The sequence below is a fragment of the Anolis sagrei genome, chromosome Y (assembly GCF_037176765.1).
Source record: "Anolis sagrei isolate rAnoSag1 chromosome Y, rAnoSag1.mat, whole genome shotgun sequence".
NCBI lineage: Eukaryota > Metazoa > Chordata > Lepidosauria > Squamata > Dactyloidae > Anolis > Anolis sagrei.
The window spans coordinates 40,163,079-40,187,130 of NC_090035.1; the positions used below are offsets into that span (position 1 = coordinate 40,163,079).

General features: G+C 45.4%; 1 protein-coding gene across 6 annotated transcripts in view; it reads left to right on the forward strand.

Moving 5' to 3' along the window:
* The window catches only part of LOC137095714 (protein argonaute-1-like), a 247,671-nt gene that overhangs the window by 69,435 nt on the left and 154,184 nt on the right, over nucleotides 1-24,052 (forward strand). For 3 of the 6 annotated variants that reach the window (XM_067462512.1, XM_067462514.1, XM_067462516.1), the window contains exons 2-3: nucleotides 1,609-1,798; nucleotides 23,440-23,560. In XM_067462512.1, coding sequence (XP_067318613.1) covers nucleotides 1,609-1,798; nucleotides 23,440-23,560 — 311 coding nt within the window. Of the gene's footprint in view, nucleotides 1-1,608; nucleotides 1,799-23,439; nucleotides 23,584-24,052 lie in introns of those variants that run through there. The other 3 variants (XM_067462513.1, XM_067462517.1, XM_067462515.1) reach the window with 3 other exon arrangements.

A 24,052-nucleotide genomic window follows, 5' to 3' on the forward strand; every position in this document is an offset into this window, starting at 1 on the left:
GGCACATGCCGCTCAGTCCTCGGCCTCCAAGCAACATCCTCCCCCATCCTCACCCTAGCTTCCACCACCTCCTCCACCGCCACACAATCCTTCCTCATCCTCACCCCCTCCATCCGAGGTGGAAGAAGAGGAAGATAGAGAACTTGCCAGTTGAAAGGCTATGTACGGTAACAACAGAAACCGTATGGGTGTGCCATTCTTCGACAAGCTCTGTGGCATCGGTGCGGTCAGCCCGTTCCACAAGGTCGACAACTGCAGCACCGCCATCTTTGACCACAATGTGCATTGCGTTTAGGAAGGCACAGGAAGAGTCCCGTCGGGCTGCAACCTCCTCCTCGTCGGTCCCTCCCACTCCTGGAAATTGATGTTGAAGGCTGCTGCGACTCAGCCGCTGGCCAAAAAGAAAAAGACTGTGCCCTGACCTTCTTCCTCCCCTTCTTTGAGGAGAGTAACAACCGCCTCATCGGCCACCTCGTCAGCGAGGTCTTTGCCGATTCAGTCGGCTCAGCCAGAGCTCTTCCCGCAGCTGACACAGGAGGTCCAGATACTGTCTGAAGTGCTGGTAGAGTGTCCGGAATCACCAGTCATATCGGTGGATACCGTGATAGAGGTGCCTTACCAGCCAGCTGGACTTACTGCCAGACAAGAGCTCTTTCCACCCACGGCGACGCTGGAGAGGGGGAGACAAACCGCCAGTCTGGCACATGCCGCTCAGTCCTCGGCCTCCAAGCAACATCCTCCCCCATCCTCACCCTAGCTTCCACCACCTCCTCCACCGCCACACAATCCTTCCTCATCCTCACCCCCTCCATCCGAGGTGGAAGAAGAGGAAGATAGAGAACTTGCCAGTTGAAAGGCTATGTACGGTAACAACAGAAACCGTATGGGTGTGCCATTCTTCGACAAGCTCTGTGGCATCGGTGCGGTCAGCCCGTTCCACAAGGTCGACAACTGCAGCACCGCCATCTTTGACCACAATGTGCATTGCGTTTAGGAAGGCACAGGAAGAGTCCCGTCGGGCTGCAACCTCCTCCTCGTCGGTCCCTCCCACTCCTGGAAATTGATGTTGAAGGCTGCTGCGACTCAGCCGCTGGCCAAAAAGAAAAAGACTGTGCCCTGACCTTCTTCCTCCTCTTCTTTGAGGAGAGTAACAACCGCCTCATCGGCCACCTCGTCAGCGAGGTCTTTGCCGATTCAGTCGGCTCAGCCAGAGCTCTTCCCGCAGCTGACACAGGAGGTCCAGATACTGTCTGAAGTGCTGGTAGAGTGTCCGGAATCACCAGTCATATCGGTGGATACCGTGATAGAGGTGCCTAACCAGCCAGCTGGACTTACTGCCAGACAAGAGCTCTTTCGTGTCAACATCTGCTGGAAGTTGACTAAAGAATTGCATTGGAGGACCTAGGCATTTTTAGAGAGGTGTCTGAAGGAAGTTCACCATAGAGTCAAACTGGAGAACCTAGAGAATGTTTTGAATTAAATATGTGAATCATCAACTCTGCAAAAGTCAAAACCTCAAATGTGGAGAGATAACTGCATAATATGTGAAATGCTATGAGTAGCATTGTGCGTCTATCTTTTCTTTCCATGCTCTTTTGTTTTGTCCAGCAGCCGCTGCCGGTGCTTACCTGCCTCCTCTGCAGCAGGTGTTTCAAGCTCCCCGCCGGCCCGGGATAGGAACCGTTGGGAAGCCCATCAAACTCTTAGCCAATTACTTTGAAGTGGACATCCCCAAGATCGATGTCTACCACTATGAAGTTGATATCAAGCCCGACAAGTGCCCACGCAGAGTCAACAGGTAAGGCAAGTATTAGTGCTTAGCCATTTTACTCCTTGTTCTTCCCCTCCTTGTACAGGTAGCGCAGTGTAATTGTTTGATCATTGGAGTATAACTTTGGAGACCAGGATTAGATGCTTTGCTCAGCCATGGAGATAGGCTTGGCCAAATCACACACTCTCATGAATTGAAAACTGCTAGAATACATGTCATTTTATGTGGTCCTCCAGATTCTGGACTACAACTTCTGTAGTTGTACCATCATGACTAGGGCAGATGGAAGCTGTGACATAGGAAGGCTGCAGTTTATTCTGTTTAGTCAGGAGAGTGGGGTTTGATTTTGGATATAAGGCTTACAAAATCATAGCATTGGAAGATACTTTGTGGCCCATCCAGTCCAACCCCCTGCCAAGGAGCAGGAAAATCGCATTCAAAGCACCCCTGACAGATGTCCATCCAGCCTCTGCTTAAAAGCCTCCAAAGAAGGAGCCTCCACCACACTCTGGGGCAGAGAGTTCCACTGCTCAACATCTCTCCTTACAGTGAGGAAGTTCTTCCTGATGGTCAGGTAGAATCTCCTTTCCTGTACTTTGAAGCCATTGTTCCATGTCCTAGTTTCCAGGCCAGCAGAAAACAAGCTTGCTCCCTCCTCCCTATGACTTCCCTTCACACATTTATATATACTCCTTATCCTGTCTCTTCTCATCCTTCTCTTTTGCAGGCTAAACATACCCAGCTATTTAAGCCATTCCTCATAAGGCTTGTTCACCAGAGCCTTGATCATTTTAGTCGCCCTCCTCTGGACACATTCAAACTTGTCAACATCTCCCTTCAGCTGCAGTGCCCGGAATTGGACACATTGTGATTCCAGGTGTGGTCTGACTAAGGCAGATTGGGGGAGGGGGGGGGGAGAGGGAGAGAGAGCATGACTTCCCTGGATCTAGACACTAGACTCCTAATGATGCAGGCCAAAATCCCATTGACTTTTTTTGGCCACCGCATGACATTGTTGGCTTATGTTCACCTTCCTGTCCACAAGAACTCCAAGATGTTTTTCGCACGTACTGCTGTTGAGCCAGGCATCATTCCCCATTCTGTATCTTTGCATTTCATTTTTTCTAAGTGGAGTATCTTGCATTTGTCACTGTTGAACTTCGTTTTGTTAGTTTTGGCCCATCTCTTTCATCTGTTAAGATCATTTTGAATTCTGCTCCTGTCTTTTGGGGTATTAAAAAAAAAATATTGGACAGAACTGGGCCCGGGACGCAACCCTGCTTCTGGCACTCCACTCGTCACTTCTTTCCAGGGTGAAAAGGAAGCATTGGGTTTGTTCGCTTAACCAATTACAGATCCACCTTTTCGTAGTTTTGCCTAGCCCAGATTTGACTAGTTTTCTTGCCAAAAGGCATGGTGGACCTTGTCGAAGGAAGACTTGACTGAAATCCAGATATGCTCCATCCACTACATTCCCTGCATCTACCCAGCTTGCAACTCTATCTAACTAAGGAGCCTGTCCAGGTCCTGAGCCGGTGCTTGGCCGCTGTGACGATCTGGATGAGGGCGAACAAATTGAAATTGAATTCAGACAAGACAGAGGTACTCCTAGTCAAACAGAGCATAGGGTTACAGCCTGTGTTGGATGGGGCCGCACTCCCCCTGAAGACGCAGGTTCGCAGCTTGGGTGTGACCCTGGACTCATCGCTAAGCCTGGAACCCCAGGTTTCGGCGGTGACCAGGGGAGCATTTGCACAGCTAAAGCTTGTGCGCCAGCTGCGCCCGTACCTTGGGAAGTCTGACTTAGCCACGGTAGTCCACGCTCTGGTTACATCCCGTTTAGACTACTGCAATGCTCTCTATGTGGGGCTGCCTTTGAAGACAGCTCGGAAGCTCCAACTAGTCCAACGCTCGGCAGCCATGATTTTAACAGGACCGGAGCGCAGGGAGCATACAACCCACCTGTTGCGCCAACTCCACTGGCTACCGATCTGCTACCGGGCTGAATTCAAAGTGCTGGCTTTGGCCTTTAAAGCCCTAAACGGTTCTGGCCCAAGCTACCTATCCGACCGCATCTCTGCCTTTGAACCCACCAGGACTTTGAGATCTTCCGGGGAGACCCTGCTCTCGATCCCGCCTGCTTCTCAAGCTCGGCTGGCGGGGACAAGAGATAGGGCCTTCTCGGTGGTGGCTCCTCGGCTGTAGAACGCCCTTCCTACGGACATTAGACTAGCACCATCTCTAAAGGAGAGCTAAACAGCTGGCTTGCAGAGTGGTCCGGTGAGATTATCTAATCGAAGCCTAATCCCCCCATCCAACCCTCCCACAACCACCAGCCGCCACCTTTGGCACCCGGGGGTTTGAAGGAACCCTCTGGAGGTCTTTTTGGCAAGTTCCATCAAAAGAAGGGGAGTTAAAAGGAAGGAAGAGGGAGGAGAGGTAGAATGCTGAGGCCCTCGCCATCTTAGGGCCTAGCATAGCGTTCCCTCCCAACTGCTTAACTGTGGCTGCCAGACCGCCTAACTCCCCCCAACCGACCCACGATTCACGGCCCGGGGGTGTGTTGGCTCCTGACCACTGCCCGTCCCCTCACGTCACCCGGGGGAAGCAAGTTCAGACCTGCACCAGTGCTGTGGACACCATTGCTGCTCTGGCGGTTCGGCCCGACATTTGGCTTGGTGCTCCGCGGCCGGTGCTCTGCCGCCTTGGCGCTTGGTTTGGCGCTCTGCTGCCGACGCTTCGCTCTACCGCCTCGGCCGCCTTGTGGGTTCGGTACTCCTGCTGCTCGGCGGTGGGGCTGCTCCGTTGGCCGGTTCCATCGCGCCCTGGTCCATCGGGAGGAGGTGGGCCGCGATCTCCGCCATCATCATCACCGCGGCCGCCATTGCAGCTGGGGGGCCTGGCGCGCTGCTGCTCCTCGGCCTGGCTCCAGCTGGCGGCCCGCTGCTTGCGGCTCCGGCCTCTGGCGTTCTTCGTGGTCCCTTGGTGCCTACTGGCTCAGGGAAGGCTGGCCATCCATCGCGCCAGCCTCCTGCCGCTCGGCCAGCCCCTCGCCTGTTCTCTCCGGTCTGGGTCGGCTTGCCTTGTCATCTCCCTCGGCGTCCTCTCGGCGTCCCTTATTGCCCCTCGGCTCAGGAAGGACCAGCTCTTCATCGGAGCCTAGCTTGGCAGGCAGAGGCCCGATTGCGACCTTATGTATTGACAACTGGCCTGCAACTCCATCTGTAGCTTCCTGTGCTGCCCGAGTGCGTTGTCTAACGCCTGTGTTGACCGACTGTATTAACCAGTCACTTGTGCCGACCGACTGTGTTGCCCAATCCATTGTGCTGTCTGACTGTGTTGAGTGAGCCTGGCTTAGGAGAGCCGACTGTCTTTAAAGGCCTGTTCATCTGGAGCCCAGCGGTTCCCCTCGCGACTCCTCACTTCGGCTGTGGTTCATCATCAGTGATATTGCCACCTCAGGGCTACTTGGCCATAGCTGGTCAGCAGGAATCTTTACATAGCTGCTGTTACGAGATTTGCCACCGGCCGCCATCATTGTATTGTATTGAATTGTCACCTACCATACTATCGCCGCTAATCCGGAGAGAAACATCAACTAACTCATTATCAGACTCTGTACCCATTGTAGCAATCCTACCAACATTCCCTAAAAGTCCCATAGTCTTTGCAATCTGTGGATTCCCATAAGATCTATATCCTCCTGCCCTGGAACTAATTACTTTGGGGGGAGGGGGATTAATTGTGAATCAAGATAAGACTGTGGACTGAACGAACAAATTGAACTGTTTTGCACTGTTAGTACATCTGTTTGGCTAACGCTGCTAAGTCCCCTAACTGCCGACACTTTAACCATTGGTTACCATCTGCACTTTAAATTCCTTGCACTTTAAACTCCTTGCACTTTAATCCCTTAACCCTCTACCACAACAGTTTAGCCCATAACTATGTGATAATTTCCAGTGCACTTTAATAGCCTCAGCATCTAGCACTTTAATACCTGCTGGCATTTAAGTTATAGGGACTAGCACCAACGTAGTACCAACGCTGCCACTCAGGTCGATTTTTATCCCTTGGTACCTACTAACACTTTTGTTGGTGGATTGGGAGGGAGACGGGGTGGAGCGGGTGGGAAGATCCCAAAAATAACAATGCAGGGGTGGGAAAGGATTGGAAGGGAGTAGGGTGGAAAGAGGGAAAATTAACAGAGCAATTAACTTGGAATGAACCATGGGAAGAAGCTATGAAGGTGAAATGCAATATGGTAGAAGTGGGGTGTTCCGACAGCCGAGGGGTCCCCATAGAAACTATAACGGGGAGGGGGAGATGCAGGAAAGGGAGACCGCCAATTCGGCCTAGAGATAGAGGAAATTTGACAACTCAAATTCAATCTAGAGATAGAAGAAGAAGAAATTTAACAATTTGTAATCGGTCTCCTGACAAGGTAAGTTGGTGTACCCAGGATGGCGGTCCCTCTGGGTTGAAGATGGTGCTGTTGAACGCCAGATCTGTCAACGGTAAAACATCTTTCATCCAAGACATAATTTTGGAGGAACGGGCAGATCTGGCGTGCATCACGGAGACCTGGCTGGATGAAGCTGGAGGGGTAAATTTGACCCAGCTTTGTCCACCAGGCTTCTCCGTGCAGCACCAATCGAGACCCGGAGGGCGGGGAGGCGGAGTTGCAGTGCTCTATAGAAATACAATCCCTCTGACCAGAGGCCCCATCCCACAGTCAACTAATTTTGAATGTGTCCACCTGAGGGTGGGTGACCGGGACAGAATAGGGCTTCTGTTAGTGTACTGCCCACCTCGCTGCACTACGGTTTCCCTACCTGAGCTAGCAGGGGTGGTCTCGAGCTTGGCATTGGAGTCCCAACGGCTTCTTGTGCTGGGGGACTTCAATGTACACGCCGAGGCTACCCTAGTAGGAGCGGCTCAGGACTTCATGTCTTCCATGGCAACCATGGGGCTGTCACAATGGGTATCTGGCCCCACCCACTGTGCTGGACACACATTGGATTTGGTCTTTTCTCAGGGATGGGAGCATGGTGGCGGTGTCGAGGAGTTCTCCATCTCTCAGTTGCCATGGACCGACCACCATCTGGTCAGATTTAGACTTACTGTACCTCCTAACCTCTGCAGAGGTGGGGGACCATTAAGCTGAGAGGCTTATGGATCCGGATGGATTCCTGACGGCTCTTGGAGAATTTCCCGCCTCCTCGGTTGGTGATTCTGTTGATGCCCTGGTCTCTCTCTGGAATAGGGAGATGACCAGGGCAATAGTCACGATTGCTCCGGAACGTCCCCTCTCAAGTAGCCGAGCTAAACCAACTCCTTGGTTCAACGAGGAGTTGGCAGTGATGAAGCGAAAGAAGAGGGAAATAGAGAGCGTGTGGCGTTCGGATCCGAGCGAGCCAAACCAAACACGGTTTGTGTCCTTCTTAAGGGCATATGTCGTGGCAATAAAGGCCGCAAAGAAATCTTTCTTTGCGGCTACTATTGCGTCTGCAAAGAACCGACCGGCGGAGCTGTTTCGAGTTGTCAGAGGCCTTTTAAATCCCGTCGCTCAGGACGGGAGCCCTGACAACCCGGCAGCCCGCTGTGATGCTTTTGCTCAGTTCTTTGCGGACAAAGTCGCTTTGATCCGTTCTGGTCTGGACACCATATTAATGGCAACAGTTGAGGATGTAGCTGGAGCATCTGCTTGTCCGGTTTTATTGGATTCATTTCAATTGGTGAAACCCGAAGATATGGACAAGATACTTGGAGGAATGAGGCCTACCACATGCATCCTAGACCCCTGTCCATCCTGGCTCTTGAAGGAAGCCAGAGGGGGATTGGCTGAGTGGGTAAAGGAGGTGGTTAATGCCTCCCTTCAGGAAGGCATCATTCCAGAGAGCTTAAAACAAGCTATAATAAAACTGCTGTTGAAAAAACCATCACTGGACCCCACTCAATTCGTCAACTATCGGCCAGTTTCCAATCTCCCCTTTTTGGGCAAAGTCTAACGTGTGGTGGCCTCACAACTCCAGGTATTCTTGGTAGACATGGATTATCTTGATCCGGCACAGTCTGGCTTTAGGCCGGGACATGGTACCGAGACAGTCTTGGTCGCCTTAGTGGATGATCTGCGCCGGGAGCTCGACAAGGGGAGTGTGTCCCTGTTGGTGCTGTTGGACCTCTCAGCGGCCTTCGATACCGTCAACCATGGTATCCTACGGGGACGCCTCGCGGGGATGGGTCTTGGAGGTACTGTTTTGCAGTGGCTCCGGTCATTCCTAGAGGGTCGATCTCAGAAGGTGTTACTGGGAGACACCTGCTCAACGCCACAACCTTTGTCTTGTGGGGTTCCTCAGGGCTCAATACTGTCTCCCATGTTGTTCAACATCTACATGAAGCCGCTGGGGGAGATCATCCGGAGTTTCGGGGCACGGTGTCATCTGTACGTGGATGATGTCCAACTCTGTCACTCCTTTCCACCTGCTACTAAGGAGGCTGCTCAGGTCCTGAACCAGTGCTTCGCTGCTGTGACGGTCTGGATGAGGGTGAACAAATTGAAATTGAATCCAGACAAGACAGAGGTACTCCTGGTCAGTCGCAAGGCCAAACAGGGTATAGGGTTTCAGCCTGTGTTGGATGGGGTCGCACTCCCCTTGAAGACACAGGTTCGCAGTTTGGGTGTGACCCTGGACTCATCACTGAGCCTGGAACCCCAGGTTTCGGTAGTGACCAGGGGAGCATTCGCACAGTTAAAACTCGTGCGCCAGCTGCGCCCGTACCTTGGGAAGTCTGACTTGGCCACGGTAGTCCACGCTCTGGTTACATTCTGCTTAGACTACTGCAACGCTCTCTATGTGGGGTTGCCCTTGAAGACTGCTCGGAAGCTTCAAATGGTCCAACGCTCGGCAGCCAGGTTGCTAACAGGAGCGGCACTCAGGGAGCACACCACTCCTCTGTTGCGCCAGTTCCACTGGCTGCCAATCTGCTACCGGGCACAATTCAAGGTGCTGGCTTTAGCCTATAAAGCCCTAAACGGTTCTGGCCCTACTTACCTCTCCGAACGCATCTCCACCTATGAACCGACTAGGACATTAAGATCGTCTGGGGAGGCCCTGCTCTCGGTCCCAACTGCATCGCAGGTGCGTTTGGCGGGGACGAGGGACAGGGCCTTCTTGGTGATGGCCCCTCGGCTGGGGAATGCCCTACCTGTGGACATCAGACAGGCCCCTTCACTGCTGGCATTCTGGAGGAAGGTTAAGACTTGGCTTTACGAACAAGCGTTTGGCTAAATAGTGCAATGAATTCATGAAGATGGTACAACCGAACATAGGAATTGGTATAGGATTATGATTACGGATTCTGATTTGCTTGCTGAGGCTTATGATAATGATTGTTTTTAATCTGTATATCTTGTATAATGTGTTTTTAATTGTCTTCTTTGATATTGTTATGATAACCTTTACTATGTAAACCGCCTTGAGTCACCATTCCGGCTGAGAAAGGCAGTATAGAAGTAAAGCAAATAATAAATAAATAAATAAATAAATAAATAAGGGTATTCTGCAAAAAAGTGAAGACCTGGCTGTTTGAGCAGGCGTTCGAATAATTAATGCAATGATTGGTTAATGAACACTGGAATGGAACAATGGATGACGAATCTGGAACATGTTTTTGATGACGAGACGACAGTGAATGGGTATTGTAGTAACTGTTTATTAATTGTGTAATGTGTTAACTGTTTCTATACTGTTAACTGTTTTTTGTTTTTTTTAAAAATAATTTTTATTGCAATATATTTAAAAAAAAGACAGGGGCGATGCCCCGACAGACACATATACATGCAAAACACATCCTATACAATGACATATCACATAATAAATATCCTCTTGTTCTATACAGTTTAACCTATCTCTCCCTTTTCCAGCCCCTTAGTTTTCTAGTCTGCTTTTATTTCTCCTTTTGATTCTCACTGTTTCCGTTGTTGCTGGGGGCTGGTGTTACCTTATCTTTAAATTATTAGGTTTCCCTTTCCTCCCCCTTGCCTACCCCTCCTCCTACCCTCCCCTCCCCCTCCCACTCTGTTAACATCCCCCCCCCCATGTGCACAGAAACATATAAAAGCTACATACATACATCTATCACTTACATGCATAACTTACATAAATCACATCTCAACATACTTGTTGACTTCCAGGGTGTTTAAGCGTAAAATTCTGAGTGCCTTTATTGTTTAATTTGCCTCTTCTTGGTCGGTGGCCTTCTTCTCTAGAGACTTATTCTTTGGTGTCACTCTCCCTTCGTGATCTATCCATTGTTCTCATTGTTTTCTTTTATGAAAGTTATGAATTTGCTCCAATCAGTATTTTCTTTCGGTTGTACATTTTTCCTGAGTCTCTCTGTTAGTAAGTCCATGTTCATAATATCCATGGATTTAGTCATCCACTGATTGAAGTCTGCTGTTTCTTTGTTTTTCCATCTTCGGGCTACACACATTCGGGCTGCCGTGGTGAGGTAAAACATGATTTTCTCATCGTTTTTGTCTATGGTGGGGTTGTTCATTCCCAATAGGAAGTGTTCTGGTGTAAATTCTAGGTTAATTTGTAGTATGTTCTTTATCTTGTGGTGTATCTCTTTCCAAAATTTTTTAACAATCTTACAATCCCACCACATATGTTTGAAGGTTCCCAATTTCTTTTCGCATCGCCAGCACTTCCTATCCAACCTTCCCTTACTATATTTCGCTATTTTTTCCGGTGTCTGATACCATAGGTAAAACATTTTGAGCCAGTTTTCCTTTATTTCTGCGGCATATGCATACTTTAGTTTTCTTTTCCAAATCCCCTCCCACTCTGACATTGTTATCGTGCGGTCTATCATTCTAGCCCATTTAATCATAACTTCCTTCACTTGCTCCTCTTCTGATGCCCATAATAACAACTGTTGGTATAAAACTTTGATCACTTTTCTCTCTATGTTTAGGATCTTATCCCATGCTTTCTCTTTGGTTTCGAATCCTATTTTTTTGTCCTCTTTAAAATTCTCATATACCTGCCAATATTGGAACCAGGAGAAATCTGGATCCAGTGTTTTTATTTCCTCTAATGTTTTTAATTTTGTCTCCTGGTTTGTTATCTTCAGGAGTTGTTTGTATCTCAACCATTTACCCCTAGCTGTTTCCCTCCTTTGGTCGGCCTCGTTTGGGGAGAACCATGTTGGTGTTTTTTGGTACCATCTCCCCTTATATTTGTTCCATACTTTTATTATTGACGCCCTAATAGGATGGTTATGGAAGTTCTTTTCTTTGGTGGCCTTCCCTTTCCACATATAGCTGTGCCATCCTTTATTTAGGTCTTCCCCTTCTAACAGCAGCAGTCTTTCGTCTTTTAGCGTTGCCCATTCCTTTACCCACGCTAGTGCTGCAGCGTCGTAATAGAGTTGGAGGTCCGGTAGTCCGAGCCCTCCCCTCTTCGGATCGTCGCTCATGTTCCTGAATTTTATCCTGGCCCTCTTGTTTTGCCATATAAATTTATTTAGTTCTTTCTGCCATTTAGCTATCGTGCTTTTTGTTCTTACTACAGGAATCATTCGAAAGAGGTAAAGTACCTCCGCTAAGATGTTCATTTTCGCTAACGCGACTCTCCCCAGAAGGGATAGTTCTAATCTCTGCCATCTTTTCATCTTTTCCTTTATCTGATTCCATCTGGTATCGTAATTATTTTTTATTAACTGTGCGTTGCTGGATGTTATGGTAATTCCCAAATATTTTACCTTTGATGTTACTTCTACTCCTGATAATCTTTGCAGTTCGTCTTTTTTTTCCTTTGACATGTTTTTAACTAGGAATTTTGTCTTATTTTTATTTATTTTTAGCCCTGCGACCTCGCCAAAGGCTGTGATTTCTGACCACCATCTCTCCCATTGTCTTATCGGGTCTTCTATTACTCCTACTAGGTCGTCCGCAAAAGCTGCCACTTTATAACTATGTGATCTTATTTTTAGGCCTTTGATTTCTTTATTGGTCCTGATACTGTCTAACAGTACCTCCAGGGTCATGATGTAAATCAGTGGGGATATTGGGCATCCCTGTCTCGTGCCTCTTGTTATTTTAATTGGTTCTGATATTTGACCGTTTACTATAATTCTCGCTGATTGTTGCGAGTATATTGCTTTGATCGCATTGATGAATTGGTGCCCAGCATCCATTTCTTTTATTAACTCTGTTATGAATCCCCAGTTGACCCTGTCGAAGGCCTTCTCCGAGTCTAAAAATAGGAGTCCTGCTTCATTTTGTCTGTGGTTGTTATAGTATTCTATTGTATCTAGTATCAGCCTCATGTTTCTGTTTATTTGCCGACCTGGTAAAAAACCCGTCTGATCTGCATTGATTCTTTTTTCCAGCACCTTTTTTAATCTTGCTGCCATCACGCCCGCGAATATTTTGTAGTCAACGTTAAGTAATGCTATTGGGCGGTAATTTGAGACTTTTGTTGTGTCCTGGCCTTCCTTCGGTATTACCGTTATGTGTGCTGTTTTCCATGTCTCTGGGGGTGTCTTATTTTCTAGGATTTTGTTCATTACCTTTGCTAGTTGTGGTGTTAATAACTCGCTAAATGTTTTGTAATATTTTTCCGTTAATCCGTCAGGGCCCGGGGACTTATTCGCTGGAAGTTTAGATATTATTTCCTTTATCTCTTCTTCTGTTATTGTTTTATTTAATATTTCTCTTTCCTCCTCGGTGAGTTTCTTTATTTTTTGTTTCCCTAGATAGTTTATTACTTTTTCTTTGGGTATATTGTCGTCCATGTATAGTTTTCTGTAGAATTTTCTAAATTGCTCTTCTATGTCTAATTGTTTCGTGTAAGTCCTCTCACCATCCTCTATTTTATTTATTTGTTGTTTATCTTTTTTCCTTCTTACCTTCCATGCTAAATATTTTCCTATTTTATTAGCATTTTCGAATTGGTTTTGTCTTATAAATTTTAATTTTTTGCTTATTTCCTCTAGTTGTAATGTGTCCCATCTTTTCTTTAATATTTCTAATTGTAATTTTGCTGATTTCTTATTCGGTTGTTTTTTAAGTTCTTCTTCCCTTTTTTTTATGTTTTCTTCTATCTCCCTTTTTTCTCTATTTCTTATTCTGTTTTTTCTTGCTTTTTGTTGCATGAAATGGCCTCTAATGTATGCCTTAGATGTGTCCCAGATAATATCTATTGTTGTGTCCTTTTCTGTGTTAATGTTGAAAAACTCCTCTAGTATTTTTCTGTTTGTATCCTGGTCTTTATGGTCTCTTATTAGTTGGTCGTCTAATCTCCATGTCCTATTTCTTATTTTGTTCCCTGGCTTTTCAATAATTAGTTCAAGGGGGGCGTGGTCTGAGGTCGTTCTTGGAAGTATCCTGACCTTAACAGTTTTGGCTATTATTCTCTCTGTTCCCCACACCATGTCAATACGAGACCACGAGCTGTGGCAATCCGAGTAAAATGTGAAGTCCTTTTCGTCCTTATGGAGAAATCTCCATATGTCTTGAAGGCCTAAATTCTCTCTTAGTTTGCTGCATTCCCTAGGGAGTTCTCCCATCTGATGTTTTTTGGCTTTTGTTCTCTTTTCTGTCTTCCTATCTAGATTGCTATCTATGACCCCATTAAAGTCTCCCATGATGATTAGGTCATCATATTCTTGATCGAGTATTTTTTTATGTAGGGAGTCTATGAATTTTGTTTTTGCACCGTTGGGGGCATAAATATTGCATATCAGTACTTTTTTTCCATCAAATTCTATAACCACACCCAACATTCTTCCCTCTTGGTCTTTGAACACCTGTTTTGATTGGATCATTTCCTTAACATACATTACTACCCCTCTTTTCTTTTCCCTACCCGCCGCATAATACACTTTCCCCAATTTTTTTTGGTTTAGATACGATACATGTCGCTGACATATGTGGGTTTCTTGCAATAGCATTATATCATAATGTTCTTTATTGAGTTGGTACCAAATTTTTGCCCTTTTATTGGGATTGTTTAGACCATTTACATTATTTGAATATATCTTAATATTTTGAGTCATTTATGTTCCGTACTCCTGCGTCACTTTTCCCATTCGCAGCTGTCAGTTCCACCAAGCTTTTGTATCCTTTGGGGGAAAATTCTCTTGGTCTCTTCCTTAGTCTTTCCTGGATGGTCTCCTGGGTTTCCTCTTCTTCGTTGTCCTCTTCATTCTTATCGTTCTTCTTTTCATTATCTTCCTTGCTCAAAAATTTATCATAGAACATTTTAGCTTTTGTTTCTGATGTTAGCCAGTGTTTGTTGCCTTCCCAAGTTACCATTATTCCCTCTCTCCTTTCCCATTTGAATCTTACGCTTCTTCTTTTCAGTTCGTCGGTAAGGAAAAAATATTTTCGCCTTCTCTCTAGTACTGCTCTTGGGTGTTCTTTTAAGATTGCGACCTTGCTGCCATTATGGTATGTGGGTTTCGTGGCGTTTTCCTTCAGTATTTCGTCTCGCATGGATTTCTTTCCAAAACAAACTATCACGTCTCTAGGAACGTTGTGTTTTTTTGCATAGTCTGATTGGATTCTGAAGACCCTATCTATGTTGTCTTTGATATCTTCCTGGTCTAATTGGAGAATCTGTGCCACTATTTTTGCGATTACTTCTTTGATGTTTTCTTTTTCTTCTTCTTGTATGTTTCTAAATCTTAGCTGAAACTCTTTTTCCTTTGCCTCCAAGTTTTCTTGTTGCGTTTGCAGTGATTCCATTTTCCTTTCCATTGTGTGCATCGCTTTTTCCAGTTCTTTTTGATGGTGTTTAAGTTCTTTGTTTTCTTTTGAGTCTTCTTTTCTTCCTTGTTTCATGTCTTCTATTTCTTTATATATAGTTTTTACTTCTTCCTTCATTGCCACTTGCAGTTCTTCTTTGATCTCCTTTCTCATGTCCTCCATTTCTTTCTTGATGTTGTTATATTGTCTATCTTGCTTTCCTTCTAGTCTTTGCATGTCCGTCTGTATTTTCAAGATTTCTCTCATTAGGTCTTTCATAGTGAACTCTTCTTTTTTGTCTGTGTTTTCTTCCATGGTGGGTTCTTTTGCCATCGTGTCTTTTATCGTCACATCCTTTGTTAACGAGTCCTTTCTAGTTTGCAGTTTTCTTTCCTTGTCCTTTTCTTTATCTATTTTTAATTTTGGTGTGGCCATGTCGCCTGTAGTCTCTTTTTCAAAGTATTTCCTCTGTTTTCTGTCTACTTTATTATTATTATTATTTTTAATTTATTTATTTATTCTTTTTTTTTTTTCTAGAAATTTCTCTATGCCTCTATGCCTTAGAAGTAGACATGGACAGTCCCACTTTGTAGTTGTAGGTATTGTTCTATTCTAGTGGGTTTTAGTACATGTATGTCCTTGGCACTTCCCCCCCCCCCCACCCCCCGTAGGAAGAGAAGAGAGAGAGAAGAGAAAGATGGATAGAAGAAAAGAAGGGGGAAAAGGAGGGAAAAGAAAAAGAAAAGAGAAAGAAAGAGAAGAGATAGAAGAAGAAAAAAAAGAAAAGAAGAAAAAAAAAGAAAAAAAGAAGGGGGGGCGCGAGGGAAAAGGTCCTTATTGGTGCTGCAAGGAAAGGTTTCCTCCTTTGGATTAATAAGCCTTTGCACAGAGTCCTTCTTCAATTCTCTATCCTGTCTTTCCTCAGCTGTGGTTCCCTTTTCCTGTCCCTGGATTCAGTTCACGGCCTCTCAGTGCAGTAGGGGGGAATGGGAGAGTTTAGCTGATGAACATTACACTTCTGTATAATCCTGATATGGTGGAGGGGGGGGGGAAGGAAAGATTAACTGGGGGCGGGTACAAGGCTTCACAAGGGGTAGTGAGGGGAGGGGTAGTAAAAGTCTCTTCCAGCCGTTTTATATCTCTGGCTGGAATACTAAACTGACTTGTATGTTGGGGTCAGTCGATGTTTCCTTTACCTTGCTTTCGCCTGTGGTGTCCAGTTTCGTTTTGTTGGCCCCCTCTTTCCTGTTCTGTCGAGTTTTCTGTCTCTTGCCTCTCCCCTTTCTATCGCTGCGCGTTTTGGAGTCTTTGCTTCTTGCTCCGCCACTCCGCCTCCGTTGCTAGGTGCACACGTCTCCTCCCTTCTCCTTCTCCAATCTCCAGCTTCCCTCCCTCCTTCCTTCGTCCTTCTCCCGTTCCACTCTGCACCGCACCCTTGTCTCTTCGACTCCTTCTCCCTCACCCTCCGGTCTTCTTCGGGCCCGTCCGGGGCCCTTCTCCTCCGCGGAAGTGCTCGGATGCGCGGGCCTTCCGCCTCCTCTGCTCTGGTCTGGCCCCGCCCACAACCGGCGTTCTTCCGATCGCGTCGCCCAGCACTTACTCGTCGGCCGTTGTTTTCCTCTGCTGTGTCTCTGGCGCGATCAATCTTTTCTTTACGAGGTTTGCGTATGTTTAAGGTAAATATACATGACTAAAAGGATCTTCTTTGGTCCTTGGCAGGTGCTGAGTCTCGGCCACGCTCAGGGTCAGTTTCCCCGCCTCCTACGTGGCTTCTTTGTCGTCATCTATCACCTTTTTTCTCTTAAAGGGGCCCGACCTCTTCTCTCTCTTGTTCTTTCCCGGCCTCTGTTATATTTGTCTTTTTGTGTCACTTGACACCCCTTAACTTCTGAGTTGCTTTCTTTTCTGGTTTCTTTACAGGTTAAAATAGGGGCTGGCGTTCTCACCTTCCCTTCCAGGTGCACCTTTGCCACGCTCGCGTCCTCCGGGTCTTTCCCCCAGCTTGGGCTGCACCCCCTGAAAACAGGGGATGTCCCGTTGGCGAGGTTTCCCCCTTTGGTTGGCACCACGTTGACCTCCAGTCTTCGTGGGGAAGGGCTTATGTCCTTCCTTAGCGTCTGACAAGGTCGGTTGGCCAAGCTATTCAGCAGGAGCTCAGCCAGCCGTGGCGTCCGCCATGATTCCCCTACCGGAAGTCCGTCTATACTGTTAACTGTTAACTGTTTCTATACTGTAGCACTGAATTTTTGCTATTCGTATTTGTTGCGAACCGCTGTGAGTCGCCTTCAGGCTGAGAACAGCGGTATATAAGTAAGGTAAATAAATAAATAAAAAAATAAAAATCATATTAGTTTGGCATGGCTTGTGGCTAGGATGTCTTATGTCTTTAAATATCCTTTAACCTTTCCCCCACCTAAGTCACAAGGACTCTTGGGGTGCAATTCCTATTCTCGCCAATCTGCATGGTGGATAATACAAAGTGATGGGAGTTGTTGTCCAATACCATCTGGGGACCATCCAGTTTGAAGCCATCTGGAGCAATGGCTTCAAACTACAAGAAAGGAAATTCCATCTGAACATTAGGAAGAACTTCCTGACTTTGAGAGCAGCAGTGGAACTCTCTGCCCCTGGAATGTGGTGGAGGCTCCATCTTTGGAAGCTTTTAAACAGAGGCTGGATGGCCATCTGTTGGGGGTGCTTTGAATTTGATTTTCTTGCTTCTTGGCAGAAAGGGGTTGGACTGGATGGCCCATGAGGTCTTTTCCAACTATGATTCTATAAGATCTAAATTGGGTGCAAACCAAAGAGCAACGACCACTATGTAAAAAAAATGTAGTTGGCTCTCCATTTCCATTCATTCTCTGCCCATGGAATTTCCGGCCCTCTGAAGGCAAGCATGAGGCTGATGTGATGGAAACAGGTTTGATACCTCAGGACTAGAAGACATCCAACAAAAACAAACAGCCCCCCAAAATGGGAGAGCACACCTGTTACAGCTATTATTACCTGTTTTGCTTTGTTAAGAGCAGAGGCATTGCTTGTGGTGGGAGCTGACCCTGCAAGCTGGCAGTCAGACAAGAAGGGAAATAGCTGTTGTAGCGTCTTCCTCTCTTACTTCCGTCACACCCACACTAGGTCTTTGGTATCCCTTCACACCTCATTTCCTGCCCCCGGCCATGCCTTTGCGGCTCAGGAGCTAACAGGGCTTTGGGCTCTTACATCAGCTGTGCCATGTTGGCTGTGCTCCCAGACTTTTAAAATAGCTGTCCTTAGACTTTGGGCAATTGTACTGTCTTTTAAACTCTGTTCTTTTTTCATTCTGAACTTGCCAGGAAAGGGTGAGAGCATTCAGCATGAAGACTTTGCAGCTTCTTACGCACTTGTCTGTTCCTAATGCTGCAACCCCTTAATATTTATTAATTTACTAGCTGTTCCCTGCCACGCGTTGCTGTGGCCCAACCTGTTGATTTGGAAAATAAAGTAACGAGAAAGTGTAGGTTTCTAACATAGGTAATTTCTTTATGCTTGATGTGGAGAGTGTCTGGTTTGCCCACCCTGGAACATGCAACATATCTTTGTCCTTCTTTAAGTGTGCCTTTCAAATCTATGATACTATATCTCTGTGTGTGTGAATCACATCCATCCATCCATCCGTCTGTCTGTATGTCTATCTATCTATCTATCTATCTATTTATCTATCTATATCTATGGCTGGATGGCTTTTTGTCAGGAGGACTTTGATTACGTTTTCTTGCCCTGGTGAATGGAGTTGGACTGGATGGTCGTGGGAGTTCCGTGTGCCAAGTTTGATTCAATTCCATCATTGGTGGAGTTCAGAATGCTCTTTGATTGTAGGTGAACTATAAATCCCAGCAACTACAACTCCCAAATGACAAAATCATAATTTTTTGAGTGATGGTCACTCCTTGTGTTGTGTGACGTTTTGTTGCCAAATTTGGTGTGATTTCGTTCATTGGTTCTTTTGTTTTTAAGGTACTAATTATGCACAGAGCATTTAGATAGATAGATACAGATAGATAGATAGATAGATAGATAGATAGATAGATTTACGACATTTCTACCCCACCTTTCTCTCCCCGGAGGGGATTTAATAATACAGTTAATACAGTTCCTCATGTTAGGGTGACCCCCAACCATACAATTATTTTCATTGCTATTTCATACTGTTATTTTGCTGGTATTATGAATTGTAATGTAACTATATTATATGCAGGATGTATTTTTCATTCACTGGACCAAATTTGGCACAAATACCCAGTACACCAAATTTGAATACTGGTGGGGTTGGGGGGGGTTGATTTTTTCATTTGGGAGTTGTTGGGATTTATAGTTCATCATCATCATCATAAATCAATCAATTTTTATTTATATTCTGCCCTATCTCCCCTGGGGGACTCAGGGCAGATTCCAACAAACAAAACTGAAAACATTCCATGCCTCAATGTCAAGAAGTACAAATACGGTTCCGGCCCAGTGTATCTGTCCGAACGGATCTCCCTCTACGTCCCACCTCGAAGTCTAAGATCTTCTGGGGAGGCCCTGTTCTCGACCCCGCCTCTATCACAAGTGAGATTGGCGGAGACGAGGAACAGGGCCTTCTCGGTGGTGGCCCCTCACCTGTGGAATTCACTCCCCGGGGAAATTAGAACAGCGACATCTCTCCTTTTCTTCAGGAAAAAACTGAAAACATTGATTTGGGACCAGGCATTTGGACAATCGGGCAGATAAAGAAGGATTTCGACAATGGACAGGAATTGACAAAGTGGAATGGAATTATGGAACTCTGAAAGACGAACGCTGAGCTTGAGATTACTTTTTTATTGATTGTGTTTTTATTTTTATTTTTTATTTTTATTGATGGTGCTATATACTGACTGTTAACTGTGATAATTGTTTGATTGCTATTTTTATATGTATATGTATTCTATGTAGGCATCAAATTGTGCCTTTTTGTAAGCCGCCCTGAGTCCCCCCTCGGGGGTTGAGAAGGGCGGGGTAAAAGTACCCAAAATAAATAAATAAATAAATAATATAATAACCCAGAATAACCCCACTTAAAAGATGTAACAACTATAACTAAAATAAAACGCAATCTATCAAAAATTTTAACTAATATAAAATGTGAAAATAAAACAGCCAAATTAATTTACAAAAGCAACACGAATGTTCATTGATGTTTAAGGGGCTAATGTGTCTAACAAGGTCCAAATGCATTTATACTTTCCAGTGAGAAGTCTGGTAATAGTCTCTCTTCATTACCTACAATCAAAGAGCATTCTGAATTCCACCAACGATGGAATTGAACCAAACTTGGCACACAGAACACCCACTGACCTTGAGTTTTGGAGTTGTAGTTTAGCTACATCCAGAGAGCCCTGTGGATTCAAACAATGAGAGATTTGGACCAAATTTGGCAGAAATACTCAATATGCCCAAATGTGAACACTAGTAGAGTTTGGCGAAAATAGACCTTGACATTTGGGGGTTGTTGGTGGGATTATAGGTCACCTACAATCAAAGAGCCCTTTGAACCTTACCAATGATAGAATTGGGCTAAACTACCCACACAGAACCCCCATGACCACCAGAAAATACTGGTGGGATTTGGAAGGAATTGACACTGCTCTTCCCTCCTCATTTAGAGTCACAGAAATAGCTCTCCCCTTGACTGAGAGACCAGCCAGTCACAGCAGAAGAGGGCTTTTGGTGGGAGCATTCGCTGCCTGTTTCCAAAAAGGAAGAGAAGGATAGGCAGAGAGATCTTCAGCCGTCTCTGCCAAAGGGGTACTTAAGACTATTAGAAATATGTGTTTTTAGATGGTCTTTGGTAACTCCCCCCACCAGCGGTCCTGACCCCCAGGTTGAGAAACACTGCCATAGAGTCACACTGGAGATTCTTACATTTGTATTCAAATCCTCAAAAGTCAAAGCCACACATGTGAAGGTACAGTATTACAGTTCTAGCATTCTGAACCGTGACAGAGCCAAGAAATTCCAATTCAGTTTTTGAAGGATCCATTCACTCTATAGTTAGGACCTCTGAGTTTTCTGAGGACAGTAGATCCATTTTCTTTTATATCTTTGAGTGAGATATGAAACCATTCAGGAAATACTGAAAATGAAATTCCAGATGAAACTAGGATACTATCTATTAAGAATGATAGATATGAAACTTGACAAAACTCAAGATCTTTTATTGAACTATCTGACTACAACAGCGAGAATCACTAACGCAAGGAAGTGGAATGTTAAGGATTATCCAACTAGAGAAGAATGGATACTGAAAATATTGGACACACACAAACACACACACACACACACACACACATATATATATATATACTAGCTGTGCCCTGCCACGCGTTGCTGTGGCTTTTAGTAAGAGTTTTGAAGTCTGTGCCTGGCCTCTCTTCCTTCCTTCACTCGCCCTCTTTCCCTCTTTCTCTCTCTCACACTCCTTCCTTTCCCCTCTTTCTCTCTCTCCCTCTCTCTCCCTCTCTCTCTCTCTCTGGCATCCCTCCGTCCTCCCCCTTCTTTATGCTTGTGTGTAAACTTGAGTATCTTCTGTTGGTCATGGGGGTTCAGTGTGGCATGTTTGCCCCAATTCTGTCGTTGGTGGGGTTCAGGATGCTCTTTGAGTCTTGGTAAACTCTGAATCCCAGTGACTACAACTCCCAAATGTCAAGGTCTATTTCCCTCAAACTCCATCTGTGTGGATATTAGGGCGTATTGAATGCTTTGGTCCGGATCCATCATTGTTGTCTTCCAAGTCGTCCCCTCCCTTCTCCCCACCCCTTCCCTCCCTGAGTCACTCCTTCCCTCCTCCCCCCCCTCCGGAAAGACACGCCCCCTCCCTTCGCCCCACCTCTTCTCTTCCTGATTGACTCCTGGAAGGAAAGGGGTGGGGCGAAGGGAGGGGGCGTGTCTTTCCGGAGGGGATGGGAGGAGGGAAGGAGTGACTCAGGGAGGGAAGGGGTGGGGCGAAGGGAGGGGGCGTGTCTTTCCGGAGGGGGGGGAGGAGGGAAGGAGTGACTCAGGGAGGGAAGGGGTGGGGAGAAGGGAGGGGGCGACTTGGAAGACACGCCTCCTCCCTTCGCCCCACCCCTTTCCTCCGTGACTCACTCCTTCTCTCCTCCCTCCCTCTCCGGTTAGACACGCCCCCTCCCTTCACCCCACCCCTTTGTGTGTGCCACGCGGGGGGGGGTGAGGGGCGGCGCGTGCGCGCGTGGCGGGGAGTTTGCACCGCGCACGTGTGTGTGTGCCGCGCGGGGGGAGGGGCCGTGCGTGCGCGCGTGCCGGGGAGTTTGCGCCAGTGCGCATGTTCAGTTGTTTTGCGGTGTTTTTGTCGTTGTTGTGGTGTTTTTTTTTTAATTTGGAGTACATTAGTTTGTACCGAGTGGGTTGTCCTAGGGGCATGGCAATTCTGGTTCAGTTTCGTTGGGGGGTTGTGGAGTTATACGGCTCCGTACGACGCCCCTTACAGATTTATATTATAGATATTCATGTTAGGAGCGACTTGGGAAACTGCAAGTCGCTTCTAGTGTGAGAGAATTGGCCGTCTGCAAGGACGTTGCCCAGAGTACACCCGGATGTTTTGATGTTTTACCATCCTTGTGGGATGCTTCTCTCGTGTCCCTGCATGGGTAACTGGAGCTGACAGAGGGAGCTCACCGTGCTCTCCCCGGATTCGAACTGCTGACGTTTGGTTTTCAGTCCTGCTGGCACAAGGGTTTAACCCATTGCGCCACTGGATGCTCCTATTGGATGTAATAAATATAGATTTGTTAACATTCTATCTAAAGACTCACCAAGATAGCAACAAACTGGACTTTATTGAAAAAAATTCTGAAATGAGAAAAAATTAATATAAATATATAAAGACAAAGTGGACAATATGATATAAAATAATAATAATAATAATAATTATTATTATTATTATTATTATTTTTATTTATACCCTGCCACCATCTCCCCAAGGGGACTCAGGGCAGCTTACATGAGGCCAAGCCCTACAATACAGTACAGCAATTCTTATAACAACATACAACGACAATAAAATAAAAGATAAAATACAAAAAAATATAAAAGTACATCAAACAATATAAAATCACAATTAAATACAGAAAATAAAATCACAGTGGGCAGATATACTAAAATAGATAGAAAAATTAGGAGTCAAATAATCTTTTCCTCAAAGTTTTTTCTTTTTCTTTTTTTTCTTTTGATCACTTTTCTCTCGATTTTAATTTTTTTATACTTCTCTATCGAAATAAATGCTGCATTCCCTCACTATTATCCCCATCCCCATCCCTAACCCCAATATCTTTGAAATAAAAATTATTTAAGAAAGAGTGGGTTGATTTTAGGTTTGTTGGATTTTCAGGGTCTTCCAAACAGTTTGCACATTTAAATCAATAAATAAGGTACAATTGAAGGGTTGAGCACACTATGTGCAAACAAATTTCTTCTTCATGTGAGAAGGAAAAAGAGCTTGCAGCCCTTTCTCTTACAAGTCACCCCAGCCTTTATTTCAGTCTCATTTAGATATAAAAAGTCATTTTTAGTTGCATCTGTTATTTTTGACCCAGAAACATCTGCTTATGTTTCTAAGAGCTAAGCACTCAAGGCATGTTCCACTTTCTGTCTCATTCAGATACTTTAATTTCAAATTCTTTTTTCCCATTAGGAAGACACTCACATCTGTGTCTAAATTCTTATTTTAGAAAATCTCAAACCAAATAAAAATTTAGCAGAATACTGGTTTAACATGGATTCTTCCTTGAAGGCTAGCCAAGGAGTGAACAGTCCAGGGATTGTAACATCAATATCTACCTATTTTTCTAGATTCTGTTCTCAGTCCCCTTACCCAAATTCTTTATTTTTCCAGGGAGGTTGTGGAATATATGGTCCAACACTTCAAACCTCAGATCTTTGGAGACCGGAAGCCAGTATATGATGGCAAGAAGAACATCTACACTGTCACTGCCCTGCCGATTGGGAATGAGAGGGTAAGAGGGCAGTGGTCCTTTGGGTGGGTGGATAGTTTCTGTATTTATTTTTTGTCTAAGGCTAGAACTATTTTCAAAGGAGGAGTTATGTGAATGCATCTTTTTAGTCCTCTGTTACATGGCAGTGATTTCCTTTCTTGAAACTGGATCTTCTGTGTCAGTGGTCTCTGAGCTGTTCCAGGAACATTATGAACATTATAATAGCAGATGAATGTCCGCATATCTGTGTTTGTGTTGATATATCTTGAGCCTGAAAAGCATCACTGAGCTATTGTGGTTTCCATACATGTTGACAAATGAATTCTACCCAATTTACCCAAGCTTTTGGTAAAATGTTTTGTGGTAAGGGCTATACAATTCTGAATGGATAATATAGTAGGCCCAACTTGATGGGGTTTGGGGTACAGAACTCCTGTAAAAGTGGGAAAACTGCAAACATTTTAAAACGCTGGTTTTTTGTTTTTTTTACTGAAAGAATGTCCTTCTAGGAAT